Source organism: Ailuropoda melanoleuca, chromosome 14 (genome assembly GCF_002007445.2).
Source record: "Ailuropoda melanoleuca isolate Jingjing chromosome 14, ASM200744v2, whole genome shotgun sequence".
Taxonomy (NCBI): domain Eukaryota; kingdom Metazoa; phylum Chordata; class Mammalia; order Carnivora; family Ursidae; genus Ailuropoda; species Ailuropoda melanoleuca.
This window is the reverse complement of record NC_048231.1, coordinates 40,112,451-40,134,519: the sequence shown is the minus strand read 5'-3', so window position 1 is coordinate 40,134,519 and position 22,069 is coordinate 40,112,451. Positions and strand designations below refer to the sequence as shown.

Genomic DNA, 22,069 nt, shown 5'->3' with positions numbered 1-22,069 from the left:
AGAGATGGACACTGAGCAAAGTGTCATCACTCCTGGTACACAAAGCTGTCCACACCTGGAATGTTCTGTGCTGGTATAAGTGCCAAATCTCAAGGTGAAAACATGGAAGTGGATGATGTCCAGAGAAGGGAAATGAACTGAACAAGAGATAAATGGGATATTTTTAAAAGTCAGGACCAGCCAAATAAATAGTCTAGGTTCCTGAATTGTAGAACGCTGGAATTAAAGGAATTCCTGCAACATTAACATTCATAGATTACAGGCGAATAGACACACACACGCACACACACACACACATGCACGCTAGTCTCTGGATCCCCACACACGGGGCTGCCTGGAAGGCAGAATAACTGTTAAGTTTAGTAACCATATCTTTTTCATAAAAGATTCACTTCTATGGTGAATATTTTAAGAGTGACGGTGTTTAGATACATCAACAGCTAGAATGTGTGGCTGAGAATGACCCAGGTCAAAAATTTAAACCAACTGAGGCAAACTGGAGTTCTATACATTCTCCACAGCTGACCACATGTAGCTACATACATTTAGCTTAAGTCAAACTGAAAACCATTTCCCCAGTTCAAGTGCTCAAGAGCCACATGTGGCCAGTGACTACTCTGTGGGACAGCACAGACCTAGAACATTTTCATCACTGCAGAAAGTGCTGGACAATGCTCAGGAAAGTAAATCTGATGCAGAGATGGGGAAGAGAGCAAACAGAAAACCAGAGACTGAAGCAGGAGTGCCAAAGGATTGAGTGTACCAAGGAGATCAGAGCCTTGAGATGATCGTGCCATCACTGGCAGGACTGGTAGGAAAGAAATGCCCTGAAAGGAAATCAAGTCAATTTCCCATCCCAGTAGGCCTTAAGCCAAAGGATGCTTCCCAATGTTCGGAAATCTCTTGTATAAGGGGAGACTGCAGGAGGACACACTGGAATGGTGTCAAACTTACCATGGTCGCTGTACCGCCTCTGCTTCTGGCTGGAAGAAACACTTCTTTGCACCTTGTGGTGAGGAGACTGGCCAGTACTGTTGTTGAGGTCACTGCTTGGCCTAACCTTAGCAAGTGAAAGATTGCTGCTAGAACTGGAGTCACTAGCATCCAGCTAAGAGGAAATAAGAAGAACAGAGCAAACCACAACACGGACCCAAATGGTATGTTAGGAAACTAAACTTCTCATAACACACAGACCTCTCACAAACAGCTCATTTACAGACAAAGAATCACAATGTACAAAAATGACAACCTTCAATTTGGGCAAAAATATTTTTCTGACTGATGAAAAAGCTAATGAAAGGACAGGTATTTACGATCTTTCTAGGCTTTTTTGAATAATTTAAAATGCTCTCTGTTTACTTCATCTCATACTTTCCATCGTTTCTAAACTATTAATGACTATAGGTTAACTTAAGACATTCAAGTTTGTGACAAAACCCACCGTTAAAGTTACTACCTCAGAGTTAAAACAGCAGTTCATAATGGTCATAGCAGTTAGAGCTGTCATTTGCAGGTAAATTTAAAAACGAAATATTAAATATTACACATATTAGCAAAATAAAAACTAAGAAAAGAGCTTACTAAACTCATCATTTGCCTAAAAGTCATGTTAGCTCTTTCTGATTACTCTTACCTCTGAAGATTTTCTCCCCAAAAGCAAATATGTAGCTGTGATCTCATCATATTTCATTTTACTAAGAGATTCTTGAATTTCTTCTTGTGAATATCCCATTCCCACCATAATATCTAAAAGAAGGATATAATATAGTTTATGTGGTTTTTTGGGATACAAAACCACTGTGTTACAGGATAAAATAATTTCCTTTATTTGACTCAAAACATCGCAGATTCTCTAACATAAATGGGCGATTGGCTTATTTCTGAGTTACTAAGTGATAGTCTAGGAAACTACAGGTAAGTTCCTAAATATGACAAAACAGATGAGCTGACTCATGTAACTTACGTTTAACTTCCTATTATTCCCATTTTAGGCATACCCACAGGAGTCAAAACAGAAATACATTACTTGCACACACACAAGCATGCAGGCACAGAATAGTTACCTATTCTTTTCTGGTCTGAGATGTCTAGTTCTGGTTCAACAAATGGTTTAAGTTCATCTTCTTCATGCCCTGCATTGATCCATCTGTCCTTCATGATTTGCTGAAAGGTGAACTGTTCATTAGCAGCATAAAATAAAACATGCTGATAACCACAATATTTAGAAAAATTTATTTTCAACATTTCAAGGATTACATCTCAAAGGATAACTTTTAAAAAAAGGTCTTTCCTGTCTTAATTCCTGCTTAAAAAGCCCCAGGACAGTGTTCAATATGTTATACAAACCAAGCAAAGCTCTAGAAATACTGTAAAGACTCTCCAAAGTCGTTACTTATTTTGCACTTATGCAATTACCTCTAGAGTGCCTCGTTTTATTGGATTTAGCACCAGGAAACGTTTGAGAAGGTTTTCACAGTCTGTGGACATGTAGAAAGGGATTCTGTATTTCCCTCTTAATACTCTTTCTCTCAGTTCCTTGGGGGGGGGGGATAGGGAGGAAAGAAAACTAGTGAGTCAATTTTTAGGTTAAAAAAGAACCCACTGAGACCCCATCATACTGACAGATCATTAAAATATTAACCCTCATCATTTAACAAAATGTTTAGCATTCTGAAGAATGTGGATAACAACTGGTTCTTATACCTTTAGGTTCTGTCCATCAAAGGGGAGTGACCCGCTGACTAGAGTGTAGAGAATTACGCCAAGGCTCCACACGTCCACTTCTGGCCCGTCATATTTCTTGCCCTGGAAGAGCTCTGGGGCTGCATATGGAGGACTGCCACAAAACGTATCCAGTTTACTGCCAACAGTAAATTCATTGCTAAAACCAAAGTCAGCTATTTTAATGTTCATATCAGCATCTAACAATAGATTTTCGGCCTAGAGGGAAAACATCAAGACAAAAATGAAATTTAACCAAAATAGAATTAGAACTGTGATAGAATTAGACATTTCATAAAAGCTTTTAGTAATGATATAAAGTTAATATATCCTAATGAAAAAAATGAGAAAACATTCTTTCTAGAGGAAAAACAAAAAAAAAACAGGAGATAAATCAGAATTTCTAATTTTATTTTTAAGTAATCACTATACCCAATGTGGGGCTGGAACTCACGACCTTGGGATCAAGAGTCAGATGCTCTACTGAGCCAGTTAGGTGCCCCAAATTTTCTAATTTTTTTAACATTAAGAACCAGTAACAGATACAAGGTATAGATTAACTCTGGCAATATTTTAAACAACAAATGCCCCATGATCAAAAAAATCATTTAAATAGTTTCTCAATTAATAATAATAAGTGGCTTTTAAAAAAATGAACACTTGCTTTAAGTGGACAGCCACATCTATAAAGACTGCTGAAGAGCTGGGCAGTGGCTATTACCAGGGAGGGGAGAGTCCCAGGCCTCAATCAAGATACAGATCACACTAATTTTCATTTATTTTAGCAAATACCTACCACGTGTCAATGACATCCAGCATTATATTTGTGTCTGAACATATAATGATGAACAAGACAGACAGGGTCTGGCCTTCAAGGAGCTCATGAGTTAGAAGGGGAAAGGCAGAAAACCAAGCAGCTGCACTCTGACCTAAGTGCTGTAACTGAGGATGTGTGGGGAGCCATGGGCCCAGCACTTAGAGGTGCAGGAAGGTTTCCTCGAGGAGGTGAAATCAAAGCTGCTGCCTGGAGGCTTAGGTAATAGTAGTGGGTGTGAAGTGGTAGGCAGAATAAACAGTCTGAAAACCCAGAAGGAAAGACAGAGCATGTTTTATACTCAAGAAATTGAAAGACAGTGTGTGGAAAAGAGGTGTAGGGGACATGGCCATGGCCGAATCACAAAGGGCCAGTTGAGTGACTGGAAGGAAGTTCAAGTTTTCAACCTAAGGGCAATGGGAAGCTGTTAAAGAGTCACTCAAGCAGGAAAATGACAATCTTATTTGTATTTTTAAAAGACCATTCTGCTTGCAGCATGTAAAACAGACAAAGGAGGGAGAGGCAAGACTGGAGTGAGGAAGACCAACAAGAAGCTGTACGAGATGCTGGCGTCTGGATGAGGACAGTGGTCCCGGGGACAGAAAAGAGCACAATCAAGAAAAGTTTAGGAAATAGTAGCAAAAGGACCTGGGGACTGAGTGCATGGTAGAGCAAAGGAGACTGAGGCACAGAGGGACATGAGATGTTAGAATGAGAAATGAACATTCCAGTTCAGGAAGGAAGTGAACCTGCTGAACCTGAGGGACAGGAGCGGGGCTTAGTTGGTGCCCATCTGTCAGCTGGGCACCGGGTCCCAGAAGACAGCTCTGGCTGCAGGCATGGATCTGGGGGTCATCAGCATACATCGCAGCTGCGGTGGCCACCTGTATGCTGCTGGACCCCAGTAATCTCAGTACGGGGGGTGGGGGTGAAAGAGGGAAAGTTGGATCAGGCACAAGTAAGGTCAGTGGTACTAGAGTGGACATGTAAGCAGCACAGGTGGGTGTGGAGAGGGACAAGCAACTGATGATAATGACATGCACAGGGGGAGGAAGTGAATACCAACAAATGTAGACAATGTTTAGGGAGATAAGGCTGTGAAGGTGGAGAGAGAAAACTAGTGTATCTGGAAGGGGACTTGGGGTAGAGAAGTTTTTTGGTTATAGATAGTCCAGACTTCAGCATGTTTTTGTAAATACCACTGGTGAGAAAAGCCAGTAGGTAGAGAGGGCCTAGAACCCAGACGCAGGGTCAGCAGAGCCACCCTACTGACTGTAACAAGAGGAATGTTCTGAGAGGTGAAGGGTGGGCATGGGTGCAGCTTACTTCGCAAGCTTGCTGGGATACTGAAGGAGTTTCTGCCTGGCATTTCTATGTTCTCTAGGAAATAGAAAACCTTATCCTATACCAAGAGTGAGGGCAGAGGCGAAGGAATGTGCAGTAGGTCTCCAGGCAGCACCACTGTTAACAGGAGAGAATGGTGACCAGAGACACAGAAGAGGTGGCCAGGTGGCACCGAGGGCACTGTCCAGGTGACAGCATACATTTTTGGAGCCCCCACCTGTTTGGTAGTGTGATGATATTTCTATAGAGACTTACTATGAGCTACCTTAACTGAGATTTTAGATTTTATTTTTATTTTTTTTTAAAAGAGAGAGAATGAGCAGGGAGAATGGCAGAGGGAGAGTCTCTGAGAAGCAGACTCCCTGCTGAGCAGGGAGCCCAACGCAGGGCTCCATCCCAGGACCCCGGGGTCATGACCTGAGCTGAAGGCAGACACCGAACTGACTGAGCCACCCAGGTGCCCCTGAAATGTAAGATATTTTTAATAAACTTCATATTTCACTAATACCAAAACCTGATTACAAGGATCAATTATTATAGGATTTTCTTTTTCTTATTTAATACCACGGTCTAATCTGTGACCACCAGAATTGAACACATACAGGTGGAGCATACACTCACAGACTAAGGGCCCTGCAACTCACCTTGAGGTCTCTGTGAACAATCCGCTTTTGGTGGCAGTACTGGACTGCAGATACGATCTGCATGGGAGAGACACAAGGTTTATCATCATCAAGATGAAAACTTCATTAATGTTCACACATGCAAAATACTCAGTGAGCACCTGTCTGTGTGGATCTCTAAAAATAATTTTCTTGTGCTTTGAACTTTCCAATTTGTAGAAATTCAGGGGTGAGGCCGAGAAGAGATAGGTGAGGACGTTCTTCCTGCTTTCTCTAGTTTTCACTGGAAAGTCTCTTCTTGGGCCTACCCCTTGACATTCTGGGTATCTGTGAATGCGATGCCAGGGCCCAACAAATCACCCTAGCTGCCCCCAGACCCAGGACTGGATGGCTCTGGTGCAAGCTTTTCACACCCACGTAATTAACTTGAAACCACACTGGCACTTATAGGCTATCCACAGCCAGGTGTTCATCCAGGTTGGGTCTCCTCTGTTAATTAATTCTCTTCCCCGTCAGGACTGCTCCTTGTAACACTCTTCCTTTTAGCTGATGTGGGTTCAAAGACAGCAAAATTTACTTCACCTGAGGATCAGTTTCCTCTTCCTTAAAATGGAAGAGTAAATGTAATATATGTGAACTACAAACTAGGTAAGCTATTGTGTGCTTGATCAATAAGGGTCCCTTCTACTCTCAGCAAATGGTATGCTTTTATTTAGTCAACTTTGGATCACTCCTGTGAGTAGTACTGTTGATTAAACAACTATTTTGCTGAAATTTCACACTTGTAATTTTTTAAGAAGCCTCCTTCCCTTTCTTTTCTTTCCCTCCCTCCCTTCCTCTCTCTCTTTCTTTCTAAGATTTTATGTTATTATTTATTTGAGAGAGACAGCACACAAGAGCAGGTGGGAACAGCAGAGGGAGAGGGAGAAGCAGGCTCCCCCCTGAGCAGGGAGCCTGATGCGGGGCTTGATCCCAGGATCCTGGGATCATGACCTGAGCTGAAGTGAAGGCAGACGCTTAACTGACTGAGCCACCCAGGCACCCCAGAAGCCTCCTTTTCTAATTAATAAAAGTTTTATATGCCTATTATAGGAATTTTAGGGAATACAAAAAAGGTTTATTATAAGCACATGCCTGATAACATCTCTTACTGTTTTAGCCTATCTGCTTCTAATCTTTTTGTTGGTGTTATGCAGTGTAACTACATATGACCACATATATGCAAAACTGGGGTTCTAATGAAAATACTGCTTGTTTCTCCAGTTATCATCAGCTTTTAATTGTAAGCCCCACACACCCACCTACACTGGACATAAACACTCAAGAGAATGCTGTTTTTGTTTTTAAGTAGGCTCCACGCCCAGTGTGGGGCTTGAACTCAAGACCCTGAAATTAAGAGTTCCACGCTCTACTGACCGAGCCAGCTGGGCACCCCAGGCTGCTTTATCGGTTGGCATTCTGGTTCAGAACAAGGAGCAAGGAGAAGCTGGACTGGGGTTAGGGTGGGGTGATGCCAAATCACGGCTTCAGTAGGCAGCTATATACGTTATAAAACGAATATTCACAAGATCAGATCCACTTACAATCAACAAAAAATATAAAAATTCCAACGCCAAAAGATGGTTTAGAACGCCTGTTACCTTGGATGATCATTTACGCTGTCCTACTCTGCATGAAAGCTGGGAAAGTGAAATAGCTTTGTTTTCCCAAAACAAACAGGTGCTCTGCCTAGAACCTGGGTACTGCTGACCTTACTTGTGCCTGATCCGACTTTCCCTCTTTTCACGCCCTCCCGCCCCATACTGAGATTCTCCTACAAGTTATTTTAAAATTCTGCTTTTGAGTAAGATTTGACAATTTCCTACCCTTTCTCAAAGAGATCAAAGAAGTTCTCCTTTTACTTCCAAACAACTCAAAGTTAACCTTTTAAAGCCACAATAACGTGAAAATACTCAACTTTAAATCATTGTGGTTTTTTTTTTTTTGCATTCTTTTAAGATAGAAGCAGTTATTTCTTAAAAAATACTGAGAATCTGGATGTTTTCCAGATTGAAATATAAACACAAACCTAATTTACCTCCAGTTAGACAGGAAAAAGCAGAGACAGCAACATTACTAACCCACCAAGAAAGAGGTGAGGAAAGATGATGGAGCCAGGAATCTAGTCTCTCTTTGAAAAGAACAGAGTTCATTCAAAAGCTTAAAACCACACAAACGCTCGATCGTTAGAATGAGAATGGCCAAGGAGGTGGGAAGAAGACACCATCTGCTGATGGATGTGGTTCTTAGAAGGGCCTGTTTCTGACAGATAACATTTTTATGCGGAATGTACCTTGTGTATGGCATACCTTCCTCTTTGCCACAAAGAGGAAAGCTTCTTATTTAGTCAAAGTAAGAATGGCTTATAAACTTTTGGAAAGCATGGCAATTAGCAACAGAGCTAAGCTAATATCCTAACTGATCCTTCCAGGTTTAAATGAGGGATCTTAAGGAAATATTATGGCAAGAAAAAAGGATTACATTAAATTGTAAGCAGTGTAAATCAAGGAATTAGTTGTCAAAGCACATAAATTATCTTTCCTTGACCAACTAATGGGTTCCTCAAATAAAGACCTCAGAGTTTCTGCAGGAAATTTATTTTTTTATTTATTTGAGAGAGAGAGAGAGAGAGATCAGGAATGGGGTGGAGGGGCAGAGGGAGAAGAAGCAGACTTCCTGCTGAGCAGGGAGCCCAATGTGGGACTCAGTCCCAGGACCCTGGGATCACGACCTGAGCTGAAGGAAGATGCTTAACTGACTGAGCCACCCAGGCACCACTCTGGAGGAAATTTAGAATAAAAACCTGAGCTATTGCCTCGACATGTAGGTTAGTAAATGTCTGAGTCCCTCCGACAAGTCAGACCCCACCAGGGGGATGGGTGGAGACAGAAGTGAGGAGCGGTCACAGAGTGAAGCGCTATTTGCTTCCTTGGAGAGGGTCAGGCTCAAACCTGCTGTTGCTGGCAGCACGCACTCGTTTGTCTGCTCCTCAACAGTCAACAAAACATACCCACATAAATGTTTGCGAGTCAGACAGATTCATCTTAGTGGGATGGAATTTAAGCTTTATGAGGCAAAAACAAAACCTCCTGGCTTTTAAGTGGTCAATTTGTAAAAATTAAGAGTATAGTTATGGAAAAGGCCAAAGAGACTTTGTTTTGTCATAAAGAGAAGCCTGAGCTTCCCTCCACAGACTACAGAATAAAATAATATCAGAACTGGAAAGTACTTCAAAATTAATCATTAAGTATAACCTCCAATTTCTGTAGGTAGAAAAGTTGAAGATATATGAAGTTAAACAATAGCCAAATATTAGTCTCAAAATTTGTTATTTAATAGTTTTTAATTCAAAGCACCATTAGTATTTAAGTTAAATTTAAGCCTACATCTGGCTTATGTAAGACAAAACTAATAACAAATTTTGAGATTGTGACACTCTTCTTGCTAAAAACTGGGAAATGGTTTCAATTAATGCAATCATAGGTGTTTTGAAAGACTCTAGATTTTTGAGGCTAAACTGTCAAAAACTAAGGTTAAGGGTGAGGTGAAAATCTTGATAAAGCTAGAAATGGAACGCATGGTTGCCTCTTGCACATTGCCTTAGGCATGAAAGATACTTAATAAATTTTTGTTGAACTGAATGGCACCCCCTCCCAGCTCCATCCAATGGGCCTTACAACCATTTAGAGAGGCAAACAATGTTTGTTTCAGGGTTTAATAAGCAAGATAACTTTATTAAATTAATAAAGGTGCACTAATTCATACCTGTCTAAATTTAGCTCTTGCTTCTTTTTCCTTCATTCTTCCATGTGCGACCAAATAGTCAAATACTTCACCTATAATTGAGAGAAATAAAAGTAAGCAGAAGTCCTACTTCTGAGCATTAATTTTCCCATAAATTGATGATGTTTCACTTTTAGGCATGTTCTAATTTTTATTTTTAAATACAGGCATGAAGATAACAGAAACATGTGGATTCTGAACTAAGCTAGCCTTAAATTTAACTATAAGCAAAAGTTCTTTAATAAAATCTTTAAGCTAGACAAGAGCCTGAAAATTAAAAGTTCCTATGTTTATATAACTTTAAAGGGTTATGTTTTCAATGTGCTTAATAAAAACTGAAAGTTAAAATGGTAAAGTGATATGTGTTAAAAGAAGATGACATCTTCACTGTAGGATTACAAAAAAAGCAGTTCCTGAATATATTAATTCATTCAACAAATATTTATTGAGTGCCTACTAATTGCCAGGCACTGTTCTAGGCTCTGGGGAAATACAGCAGTGAACCAAGTGAAGTCCTTTTCCTCACGGAGAGTTTATATTCTAGTAGGGAGAGACAGGCAATCAACAAACAAGTGAATAGTATGTCAGCCAAGGAGGACTGTGGAGTAGACGCAAGGGAAGAAACAGGAAGTGTGTCTGCATGTGCAAGTGCTTTGGGGACTACTATGAGGGAGTGGACAGTGTTGTTATCATGGAGAAAGAGTTTAGGCAGAGCAAAGAGCAAGGAGGCTATGTAGCCAAAGAAGTGTGAACAAGGAAAAGGGAATGAGCGGATGGGCATGGGAGATAGGAAGGAAGGGTGAGGCCATGAAGAGTACCGCAGGCTTTGCTCTGAGTAGGGAGAAGCAGAGAAGGCTATGAAATGACTGACCTCTTACAAGGGTCACTCGGGCTGCCAGAGGGGGAGGAGGTCAGGGTTGAGGAAGGGACAGAAAGACAAGAGAGAGTAGCACAATAATCAGAGTAAGAATGAGGGAGGCTGGGCCGTGAGCAGGAAGTGGCAGTGGTGGTGAGAAGTCGGGGCTTTGGGACTCTGTGGGAAGGTCAAGCCAACAGAACGAGCGGTGGACATCCACTTGGTAGTTTACACAGTATTAATTCTTCAGGGAAGAGGTGACACTTCAGGAAATACATTAGTATTGACAATTGCTTATCAACTGGGTATAGAGAAACGATACCTCTGAAATCAACAGAAAAGGGTACTAATTGAGCAAATTAGACATAAAATGTGTTTGGGAAAGAATTATATCTACTTCACAAAAATAAACACTACTTCCATCAGCTTAGTGACAGCATTCGACTAAAAAATTCTGATACTTAAAAAATGCTTAGTTTCAGAACATAACAAATACTTTTGAGGAAAAAGTTACAATGAATTATATATTAATATCTCTAATTTTTAAGCTTCTAGCCTAGCTGAAACATTTTAAAATACTAGACGGGCATAAATATTTTCAAGTTATCACTTGACTGCATAATGATCTTTTAAAATGCATTACATATTGTTAATTCACACTACACACTCGTTTAACTATGATGAATTATGAAGTTATATGTCAGCCCAGTAAAATGTCAGCATTTTCTAAGCAAATGACCTTTCTATTTGTAGATTAGTATACAATGTCAAAACAAGTGGTTAAAAAGTGAAAACAACTAAAGATGTGTGCGTATCATGTGAAAAACGGTTTTGACTTAAAAAAAAAAACAACTAATGGATTAAACCCACTAGTTGCTGTACCCCCTAGCTGTTGTAGAGTAACATGGAGAAAAGTCCAGTCTGTCAATATAATTTTAAAATATTTTTATAAATTCAAAAGCAATATAAACCTCTTAAGGGATTTTGGAACCATAAAGTCATACTCACAATCACTAAGTTATAAATCAGGAATTCAACCCAGGTCTCTTTATTTTCCTTATTAAAAATGTGTTTTAGCACTCAGATTAAGTAGCTAAACTGAAAACCTCGAAAGGCTATTTATTAGGAAAAAGATAGCAAACTGGCTCTCCCCACCCAGGTCAGGGACCATGTGGTTGAGAGGACACTGGACAGGTCCATTCCGAAAGCCCTTGGTCCTATCTGGGGTCCTACCACTGAATGAGTGACGGAATTGCTGGCATAGAATAACCTTCCAGAGTTTTAGTTTCATCTGTAAAAATTAGGCAGTTGCCTTGGAAGACTTCTAAGATTCCTTCCAAGTATAAAATTCTATGATTGTACCAAATCGAAAAATACCAGGCTAAGGAGGAGTAGGTAGTCAATTTAACGAAATTCTGGTTGTTCCAAATGACAAACGTAACCACAAAAAAACAGATGTCCTGGAGATTGGTAGTGCTTTGCTGAGCTGGTTAAAACAGCCCAAGCCAAAAAAGCACCACCACTCCTGAGGAGCGTTGTTACAATGCTGAGCAGTGTACTGAGCCCTCAGAGGAGGGCTGTGTTAGCACGTCCACTAAGAAACTCAGCGACATGTTGACTTATCAGGTCACACTGTCAATGAGAGGCCCTGGCTGGACTGACCCCGTGTCTGTGTTTTCGAAAGCCCACGCTCTTTCTACTAAAAGTGGATGCTTCTCAGATTAGTTTTGCCCCTATATAAGAGCAACCTCTATGACCCTAACACCTAAAATAGATGGAAAAGGAAAGCCATGACCAACTGACCAATCAGGACAGCCTATCTACTGTCAGAAGGCTAGGGCTGTGGGCCTGGTAGGGTGACCACAGTGACTTTCCAGCCTCTCTTTCCTCAAGGTAAAAGCCCATCCTTCACTGCCTGGCCACATCAGGAGTCATTTTGAGGGTCAAAGGAGATCTGGTGAGAGAAAGCACTTGTGCACTGTAGAAGCTACACAACTGAAAAGGTTATGAATGTAACTGTATATCATGAGGAGGAAGGATTAGAACTCCATATAGATTTTTGGTGCTGCAATTCAGTTTCAGCTCTTCCTCCTCCTCCTCAATTGTGAAAAATCCCAACTAAATTCTCAAACCACACATTTAAACTCTAAATCACACAACTAATAATGAATTAGGAGTATGAAAAAGTGGCGCCAAAGGTTTTCCTATTGTAACTCATTCCTGCCCACGGCAGGTTTACAATCTTTTATTTAATGGTTAATTCATTCCAATGAGGCTGTGATTGAATTTTCTGTCTGATCAAAGAAGTGCTAACGATAAAATAAAACTCCTGTAATCAACAGTCGAAGCCATACTTATGTCCCTAGTTAAAGCCCGTATGTCCCTAGTAGTCTGTGACTTCAGAAGCGCACTTCGGTTCTTATTTGTTAAGCATCTGCTATGTGCCAGGCACCATCTAGAGGTATAGAGGGAGGGAGCACACACAGACCAATCAGAAAGCTTCTGCTTTCCAAGGACAAGAAGACTCAAATGTGGTCCAAAAACTACAAGCCTAACCCAACCTCAGCCCCAAAAGAAATATCTCTGTAAAAGAGAACAATTATATACATACATTTCAGAAAAATGACTACATGTATACAATCTTGTAGGCAAAAAATGACAAGTCCTTAATCTTTAAGGAAAATCTAAATATATGCATTGCAACCACCATTTCTGGCCTTGGGAAAGATGAACATCAATGACATTAAAATCTGATAAAAAAAAAACCATCCAATAGGCAGCACACATTTATTCCAAACATACTAAATGCACTGATATATTTAAAAATCCAAGTTCTTAAACAAAATGTAGTGTGCATATATACATAATGGTATATTATTCAGCCTTAATGAGGAAGGAAAACTCTGACATGGATGAACCTTGAGAACATTATACTGAGTTAAAGAGGCAAAAAAGGACATGTGCTGTGCGATTCCACTCGTGACTACCTAGAGTAGTTACACCCGCAGAGACAGGAAGGAGAGTGGTGGGTGCCAAGGGCTGGGGAGGAGGAGAGGGAAGTTAGTGTTTAAGCGGACAGAGTTTCAGTTTGGGAAAATGAAAAAGTTCTGGGGAAGGATGGTGGTCATGGCTATACAACAATGGGAATGTACTTAATGCCACAGAACTGTACACTTAGAATGGTCAAGGTGCTAAATTTTATGTGATGCACATCTTACCACAATAAAAAAAATCCAGGTTTTGGATATTATTAATAATGCTAATAGTGAAGTACTTAGTAGCAATCCACAGAAGAGCCAAGACAGCTTTTCTGATTGTCATGCTACTGTACGACGACTCTGGATGTTAAATGAAACCTTAACAATTAACCATGTGGGCAGTGTGGTTGTGTATTCTTCTAAAGGGGAACAAAGAAAGAAAAACCACAGAACTTTCTTACCTCCACTTGCATACTCCATGATAAGGTAGAGCGTTTTGTCAGTTTCAATGACTTCGAACAACTTCACTGGGGGAGGGGAAAGGATACAGGAGAAAAAGAAACAAACGTCTGTATGCGTATACACTGCACATATAAACTGTAAGTACGAAAAGTAACTTTTTCCCTGTTAACAATTTTCGTAACTGGCCGTCTTAACAGAATGTTTTTTGAGAATTTCATCATATTATTACAACAACACATTTTATAAAAGCATGGAATTCCATAAAAATAAAGATATTTCTGGGTGCTCAAATAATGTAACTTTGACATGCACTCAGCAGTCCAGCCTGTGTACCTCCTCGCATCTCCTCTGTCCTCGTCCTGTATGGTGCCTACACTGGCTAGCTGCCCTCCCAGCACATTGTGCTTTCCCCTCAGGAAAAGGGTTCTTACTTCACATTCGACCTGCAGGAACTGCTCAGAGCTACTCTACTTCTCCAAGTTTAAGTGCGTTCACTTGTCATTGTGGCTTGAAGAATAAATAGAACAATTTCACTTGAGACTTCTGCTGCTTGGGAAATTTCTGTTCACTTGTTCTCAGAGAACAAGGTTCTTTTGTTACTATTCTGAAGCCAGAGATGGAAAGTTGTAGAAGGGATTATGCTATAATTAATTTAAAAAAACGTTTTAAAGAATGATTTGCAATGGGTCAGTGTGACTTTGCTACATAGCAGTCCCTTTTACAGCTCGAAATAATATTTCTATTACTTTTAATTCACAAAACCATATCAAACCAATCAAAAATATACATATTTTAAAATGAAACCGCAGTACACTTCTAAAGCTACTGAATCACTAACTTCCATATCTACTTCATTTTGGTAATACATACTCTAAAGTTAAATTTACCAAAAAACGGGGGATGGGGTGCTAGTCTCTTATATTGCAGGCTGTTTTCTGACACTTTAATATAGAGTATCAGACCAAATAAAGTGGCTAACATAGTATGTAATATATGTTTGTTGAACTGATGAATAAAACTATCATATCATTTCTAAAATGGTATGTTCAGGTTGTCAGGAAAAATAAAGAAATTTAGGCATATATACTGGTAAACCATCAACATACAATTAAAACCTTCCTAAAATTCCAATGTAAATATTGGCTCTTCCGGAAAAGCTACCTGAATCCAATGCAAATTTAAACTTTTAGAAATTCGTATCTATTATCAAAGATATGTTATTTGGGAGTAAATAGAACTCTAATCAGGGCACAACTTAACTAACTAAAGAACAAAATAACTATGTTTATTTATTTTTTTAATAATATTTATTTTGTTATATTAGTCACCATACAGTACATCCCCAGTTCTTGATGCAATGTTCCATGATTCATTACTTGCCAAAATAACTATGCTTAAGTTAGCTAGTTCTAGGCTGCAGTGATCACTTATTTGGTGAAAAGATGGAATCTGAAACCAAGAATTAGCTAGCTAACCCCAAAGGGCTGAAATGAAAAGTGAAGAAAGGTTTTCTTCCCATTATTATATTCCTTGTTATTTTTCTCCAAACATCGTATTTCACTGATTCTAAGATTAAATTTTTCCACATTTTAACTAATTATCACTAAGAATAAAGTGACGGCTTAGTGGAATTTTTTTCCTTAGCAGCAGGTAAAACCAATAATGTCTTTTAAATGATGTGGTTTAGATGTGATGAAATAGGGTATATATAAGCTTTTTCCTCCTGTGGCTCCATTTTATCTTCTATTCTTACACTTTTAAGAATTCTTGATAGGATATCCGTAACATCAAACTTCATCCCTCCCACTTCCTAGAACTGATTTTGATATTAAACTGGTAAAAGTGGCTGTCTTAACAGCTATTTCATTCTTGAAATAGTATTTTTAGACTGTAGGAGCTATCGCTGTGTAAAAAAAGTTATATTATTCAAAAAGAGCTCTATTATGTTATATGCGGGCTCAAACATTTTCATTGAGATGTACGTATGAAATACTAAGTAATTCGCATACTTTCACCTTGTTCCTATAATTAAGATGACAACAGGACCATGAATGACCCTTCCTCATCCTTACTTACTTATTTTTAAGTAGGCTCAGTGCCTAACATGGGGCTTAAACTCATGACTCTGAGATCAAGTCACATACTCTACCAACTGAGCCAGCCAGGTGCCCTATACCCTTCCTTTAAACCCACCTCATCAGACCTAGCACTAAGCTATACACAGAGTGCACATGAAACAAATCTGGGGTATACAAAACAATTCCTAAAAAAAATTCCATTAGTTAGCAGGTATCCTCCTGTATCTTTTAAAATACGATTCAAGGGACAAGTAATTTCTTAAGAACACTGCCATGGCAAAACCTGTTAAACCTTTGAAAATCTTAACTCTGACTTATTATAATTCCCTTTTCCATATGTGAAATAAAATTATGTTCTAATATGCATTAAAAATTGGAAAGTTATGATCTGATTAGAGTTTCTACTGCATTAAACCTTTAAATTCAAGAGTTTAATACCTAAGCTTTTAACCTGTCTTTAGTAATTTAAAAAAGTTAATACAAATGATCAACAGTTTGTATAAACATATATTTTATGAAAAGTGTACCTGGGCTGGGAGGAGGGAAGGAATCTCTTATCGATAAACTCCTGGAATATAGGTTTAGACCCCAAATGGAATGCATTTAGACCCAAAAGTATTTAAGAAAGCAGAAAATACCTATGTTTGGATGATTTAAAATCTTCATTATTCTTACTTCTCTGAAGAGCTAAAAAACAAACACATAATCCCCCAACACAGGTTATTAAACATTCTATTCCACTGTTGCAATACAAATTTAAATCTTCTCTTCAATAACTGACCCACTGATAATGTTCAACAGTCTACATCTAACACTAGCATGAAAGTCCAAGGGAGCTATAAATGCTTCGATTTTAACCACAATCTGAATTATATTTTGCCACCTTGAACATATAAGATCAGAGTTAGGCAAGAATAGTCTGTGATTAAACTCAATCTGATTCAATATCTACCCCTGGGTAGATACTGCAAATCCAAACGTCTACAGTCCTAATGAACCACATCATGAGAGTACTAGGATGGATAATTCCAACTAATTCTAAGAGAAGATTTTGAAGAAAACCACTTTCGGAAATCTTTATTGGAGAAGACAGATAATTTACCACGGCGGTTGTGGCAGACTGTTAAATTAATTGGTCTAATGAGTCCTGCCTCACAAGTTCACACTTCTGCTTGTGTATCCAGTGCTTGCTGTCTTGGAATGATGTTGCCATGATATGAAGAGGCCAGTCTAGCCTCTTTGAGGATGAAAGAGTATATGTAGGGAAAGACTCACTGTCCCACCTGAGTACAGCCCCATCAACTTGTCAGCTGAATGCTGCCACACAAGTGAACCCAGAGGATGCCATGAGAAAAACCATCCTGGTAAGACTAGTAGAGCTGCCCAGCCATCACACAGAATAAGGAGAGATATTAAACTGTTGTTGTATAAACATGTGCTATGAATTCAGAAGAGAGTCATGGTATTAAGGCCAAGGCTATTATCAGAAGATCTCAGAAAATAACAATTTTAGAGGCCATCTTATCCAACCCTCTTGCAAACAAGTGGAAACCAGGAAAGGAGAGGAAAAGATCTCCCAAGGTCCTGCTCTCTTTCCGTGGGAAATTGGGCCAGAACCAAGGTCTCCCAACACTCAGTATCTATAACCCATGGGAAGCACGGGCTGGGAAGAACTTGGGAAGAGGAGCAGTTGGCTATGTGGAAAGGAATCCAGGGAGAAATCACAGGGGTCTTACTGCACTTGTCCCGTCTACCACATCTAATCTGGAACTGAATCAGCACCTAACAACTAAGAGCACGGAGATGGACATGGACGTATTGAACTCTAAACTGATCTCAGAGCTTAAAAACATGGATTCGGATGAGTAAGATTCCTTTCCTGAATACTGGATCATCTCTAAAGGCTGGAGCACTTTTATCTCCAACACAAATATCTCCTGTTGCTGTTGTGGTCATTCTCACGTTTTATGTTCCAAGATGAGAAGACGGCTACCCTGACCACCACTCAGGCTTGAGTTCTTAGTTTCCCTCTGTCAATGCAACATAGAAACCCTGTTTTCCAATGCATTATAGTTGAATTTGTAGCTTATAATCTGAATCTCCCAGCTATTTCCACAACTGCTAAAGCAGGAGAGCTCCAAGTTGGATACGATACCAACACAAGTTAGGACCCTCCATTTAGTATGAAACTCAGACCATAGCCACGGCAGCCTCTACTACCCCCTGCAACGTGAGCTCCAGCCACCCTGACTGCTCTCAGGTATCAGAACATTCAAAGTTCTTTCCTTTCTTACAGTCTTTTCTCCTTTCTGTCCTTAAAGTCTCAAGCAGATTCTCTGAAAACCTTATCTAAGATCTCCTTTGTTTTACATCATAGTGATCTGTTTGCTTCTTCTCTAGAATGTCTTTCAAATATAAAGGAACATTTCTGTGTACCTGTTTATTGTTGCCTTGTCACCCAGGTGGGGTAGGGGGAGGCACACTGGTCTCCTTTCACTACTGTATACTTGAAATCAATCCTGGCACACAACAGGAACTTGTTTGTTTGATAAATGCCTTTATGAAAGTACTAACTACCAAGAAGTGTGGTTTGAGCCAGCCTCCTTAGCATTCTAATGACCACACTGTTTTTAAATCCTGAATAGCAGAATGCCTGGTGCAGAGTTGTCACAGTTCTGCTGGTGGGAGAGCAGGTCAAATGAAGGCATTCATTTTTAAACCCCTAATAGCAATGCAGCATTGAAACAAAAGTAATCAGAGCCACACAGCAGGAAAAAATGCAATATTATAGGAATTCAAGAAAGGCAGAGCTCACTTTAGTCTGGGGAAGCAGGCACCATGGAGGTAACCAGGCTCATGCTGGACTCAAAAAGACGTCCACAGTAAAAAATGAGATATGTGGGGGTGCCTGGGTGGCTCAGTCTTTAAGTGTCTGCCTTCGGCTCAGGTCGTGATTCCAGGGTCCTGGGATAGAGCCCCGCATCAGGCTCCCTGATTAGCAGGAAGCCTACTTCTCCCTCTCCCACTCCCCCTGCTGGTGTTCCCTCTCGTGTGTGTGTGTGTGTGTGTGTGTGTGTGTGTGTGTGTGTGTGTGTCAAATAAATAAATAAATCTTAAAAAAAAATAATGAGCTATGTGTGCTTTGTATATGCGAGCAAAGATATGGTGTGGCCAGTGAAGACTATTTAAGCAAGACCAAGTGATCTATATAACAGAACAGTGCATTTCCGAGTGTGGATTTCAGGTCACCTGCATCAGAATCATAACAGTGTCTATGCAAACTCCAGGTCCCTGGGCCCTTCCTCTTGCTAGATCTCAGGTGGGATTAAGAATCTTACTTTCGGCATGCGCCCTAGGTATGGTGGTTTTAAAATATGTCCACAAATTCTTTGATAATCCTCCCTGCAAAGGGTAAAACTTCATATCCCTCTCTCTCTTTTTTTTTTTTAAAGATTTTATTTATTTATTTGACAGAGATAGAGACAGCCAGCGAAAGAGGGAACACAAGCAGGGGAAGTGGGAGAGGAAGAAGCAGGCTCATAGCAGAGGAGCCTGATGTGGGGCTCGAACCCACAACGCCGGGATCACGCCCTGTGCCGAAGGCAGACGCTTAACCGCTGTGCCACCCAGGCGCCCCCATATCCCTCTCTTTTGAGTGCGGGGTGCACTTAGTGACTTCTAACGAAAAGAGTAAGGCAGAGGTGATGGTGGGGGACTTGCAGAGAATGACTAGGTACTGTGGCTCCCTCCATGCTCTCACAGATCACTCGCTTGTGTGTCGTGGGGACATTAAACATCTCGATGAACAGAGCCCCAGACGGCAAGGTACTGAGGCCTCATGCCCACAGCTGGTGAGAAACTGCAGCCCCTCAAAAGAGCCAGGTGAGAAGGCCCTTCTGGAAGCAGACCCACCAGCCTAATCAAGTCTTCAGATGCCTGCACCTGTGGCTCGTACCCAAAACTTCTTGAGAGCACCTGTGCCAGAACTACCTGGTTAAGACACTCCCAAACACATGACTCGCAGGAGCTGTGAGGTAACAAATGGCTTTGTTTCAGTTGCTCAATTTTGGAGTAATTTGTTAGAGAGCAGTTGATAACTAATATCCTACAGACAACCCATGAGTTACAGCAGAGGTCACACCAAGGCATGTGTTGTGAAAACACAGAGGAAAGGTAAATGGCACCAGACAGAGGGATGGGTTATACAAGCTTAATTCTGGAGGCAGAAAGAATAGCCACAGATTTTCTTGTAGGATAATGTCAGGATATTACCAAATAACTTTACATATTTACCTCTATCAGAACTGTGTTTCAGGCAGAAATGAGTCAATAAATCTATAGCGAGTTAATCAAGGAGGTGGAGAGGAAGCAAGAAGCCAACAGCTATGAAGTGTCCACTGTGTCTGCAGCACAAAGCTAGACGCTTCCACCTATGACGTAACTTAATGTTCACAACTCTGTCCGGTGACTGTGATCACTTCCAATGCATAGGAAGGAGAACTGAGCAAGTTGAGAAACATGTCCGAGGACTCCCAGCTAGTAGGTGCTGGAGCTAGGACTCTTGAGTTTTCTGACTCCAAGGTCCATACTTATCTCATGATGCCATGCAGCGGCCTTCAAATTTTACAAGTAAAATCACTGATAGATTATAAGCTGCTGGTACAGAAAATTCCAGAGGAACAGATGGGCACTGGCACAATTTTTTAAAAGTTGACAATCTGCATATAAGTGATAAAAATGCCAGAGATTTCGGGGGAGATGGAGGAAAAAAAACCCCAACACTCAAAAAAACAAAAATCCCACGTGAGAGACTTCATATATTCGTATTAACTATGAACCTGATAGCTGAAGATAGTTAAATTTGGATAGAAGTAACTTACTGAAGAGAAGGCACGGAGGAGAGCAAACATGTTTGAAGGCAAAGATTCAGGATCCTGGTGATCAGAATACCAAGGACACTAAATGTACAGTACCATAGAATAAAAAGATGTCCCAACAACCAGGACTTGGGATGCCAAGGAATTATCTCTGGAAAAAGACAATTTACCAAGCAATGAAAAAGTAAAGTGAACACATAAAAATAGAGCATGGAGGATGGGGGGGGGTCACATAAAACTGGGATCTAAAGCATGATGGTGAAAGTATTTAGACTCCCCTCTCCAGATATGTAATAGGTACAAGACAGAAGGCACAGGCTGTGACATTGAAAGCCTTGTGCTTTTCATGGCAGCAGAGTGACAGGCTGAATGACAACGTACGTGTTAGAAATACGAAGCAGGGGCGCCTGGGTGGTGCAGCGGTTAAGCGTCTGCCTTCTGCTCAGGGCGTGATCCCAGCGTTATGGGATCGAGCCCCACATCAGGCTCCTCCGCTATGAGCCTGCTTCTTCCTCTCCCACTCCCCCTGCTTGTGTTCCCTCTCTAGCTGGCTGTCTCTATCTCTGTCGAATAAATAAATAAAATCTTTAAAAAAAAAAAAAAAAAAGAAATACGAAGCAAACATAATGACCAACCTCTTCTTGAATAGAAAATAAGCCATACTGTAAATCTAAGATTTGTGGGTAATTACCAGCAGTCTTGGATAAAGAGAAGGAGACACAGTCAGGAAACAATGAGGGGGTAAAGGAGAGGGAGGCCGAGTGGGCGCTGACAGCCCTGTGCGGGTCCGGGTGCCACTCTGAGACAGAGAAGCCGTGACCGGCCACAGCAAGGCACAGCAGGGCAGACGGAGTTCTTCTGGACATGCAGGGTGAGGGCGCTTGAGGCCACTGAAAGTCCATCGTATTTGGGTCTGCAGCTCAGGGAAAAAATCCGGGCTAGAGATACGTTCTGTAGAATTACTAGCATAGAGGTGGCATCCTTGGAAGGAAATAACACTGCCTAACTGTGCAGGATGAAAAGACAGGAACACCAAAAAGTAAACATTTCAGAGACAAAAGAACTGGAGTCCACAATGGAGACTCAGAAAAGGAGGCAGCCAGAGAGACAGAATGAAATCCAGACACTGGAGTCTAATGCCTAGGACAGACCTGTAAGTGGGGACCAGAGTCTATTCACCAACAGCATCCCAGGTCCTGGAGCATCTCACGGGTGCTTCAGGAAGGGAAGAGAGTAGGATGATGGACCTGCTTTTCCTCTTCACTGTGCAGAAACCTCTGTCCTTTTGTCTTACTACATGGCTACTGCAGCTCTGAACAGAAGAACAAATCAAAGACCCTCTCAGATGAAACTAAGGGAGAGAGGCTGGCAAAAGCCAACAGAGTTAATGGAGAAGGAACTGTGAAGAAAACTCATTGGTGCAAAAAAGGAAAACTTTAGGTCTTTGCTTTTCTATATACAGAATATCTCTGGAAGGACAAACAGAAACTGATG

At 40.7% G+C, this 22,069-nt stretch overlaps 1 protein-coding gene across 7 annotated transcripts in view; it reads right to left on the bottom strand.

Annotated features, from left to right (window-relative positions):
* The window catches only part of MARK3 (microtubule affinity regulating kinase 3), a 115,784-nt gene that overhangs the window by 24,443 nt on the left and 69,272 nt on the right, over nt 1-22,069 (bottom strand). For 5 of the 7 annotated variants that reach the window (XM_034642939.1, XM_034642941.1, XM_034642940.1 and 2 more), the window contains 9 exons: nt 16,337-16,385; nt 13,620-13,685; nt 9,307-9,377; nt 5,524-5,580; nt 2,704-2,940; nt 2,416-2,535; nt 2,064-2,163; nt 1,634-1,746; nt 955-1,108 (listed from right to left, as the gene is read on the bottom strand). In XM_034642939.1, the coding sequence (XP_034498830.1) occupies nt 955-1,108; nt 1,634-1,746; nt 2,064-2,163; nt 2,416-2,535; nt 2,704-2,940; nt 5,524-5,580; nt 9,307-9,377; nt 13,620-13,685; nt 16,337-16,385 (967 nt within the window). The remainder of the gene's footprint in view (nt 1-954; nt 1,109-1,633; nt 1,747-2,063; nt 2,164-2,415; nt 2,536-2,703; nt 2,941-5,523; nt 5,581-9,306; nt 9,378-13,619; nt 13,686-16,336; nt 16,386-22,069) is intronic. The other 2 variants (XM_034642942.1, XM_034642945.1) reach the window with 1 other exon arrangement.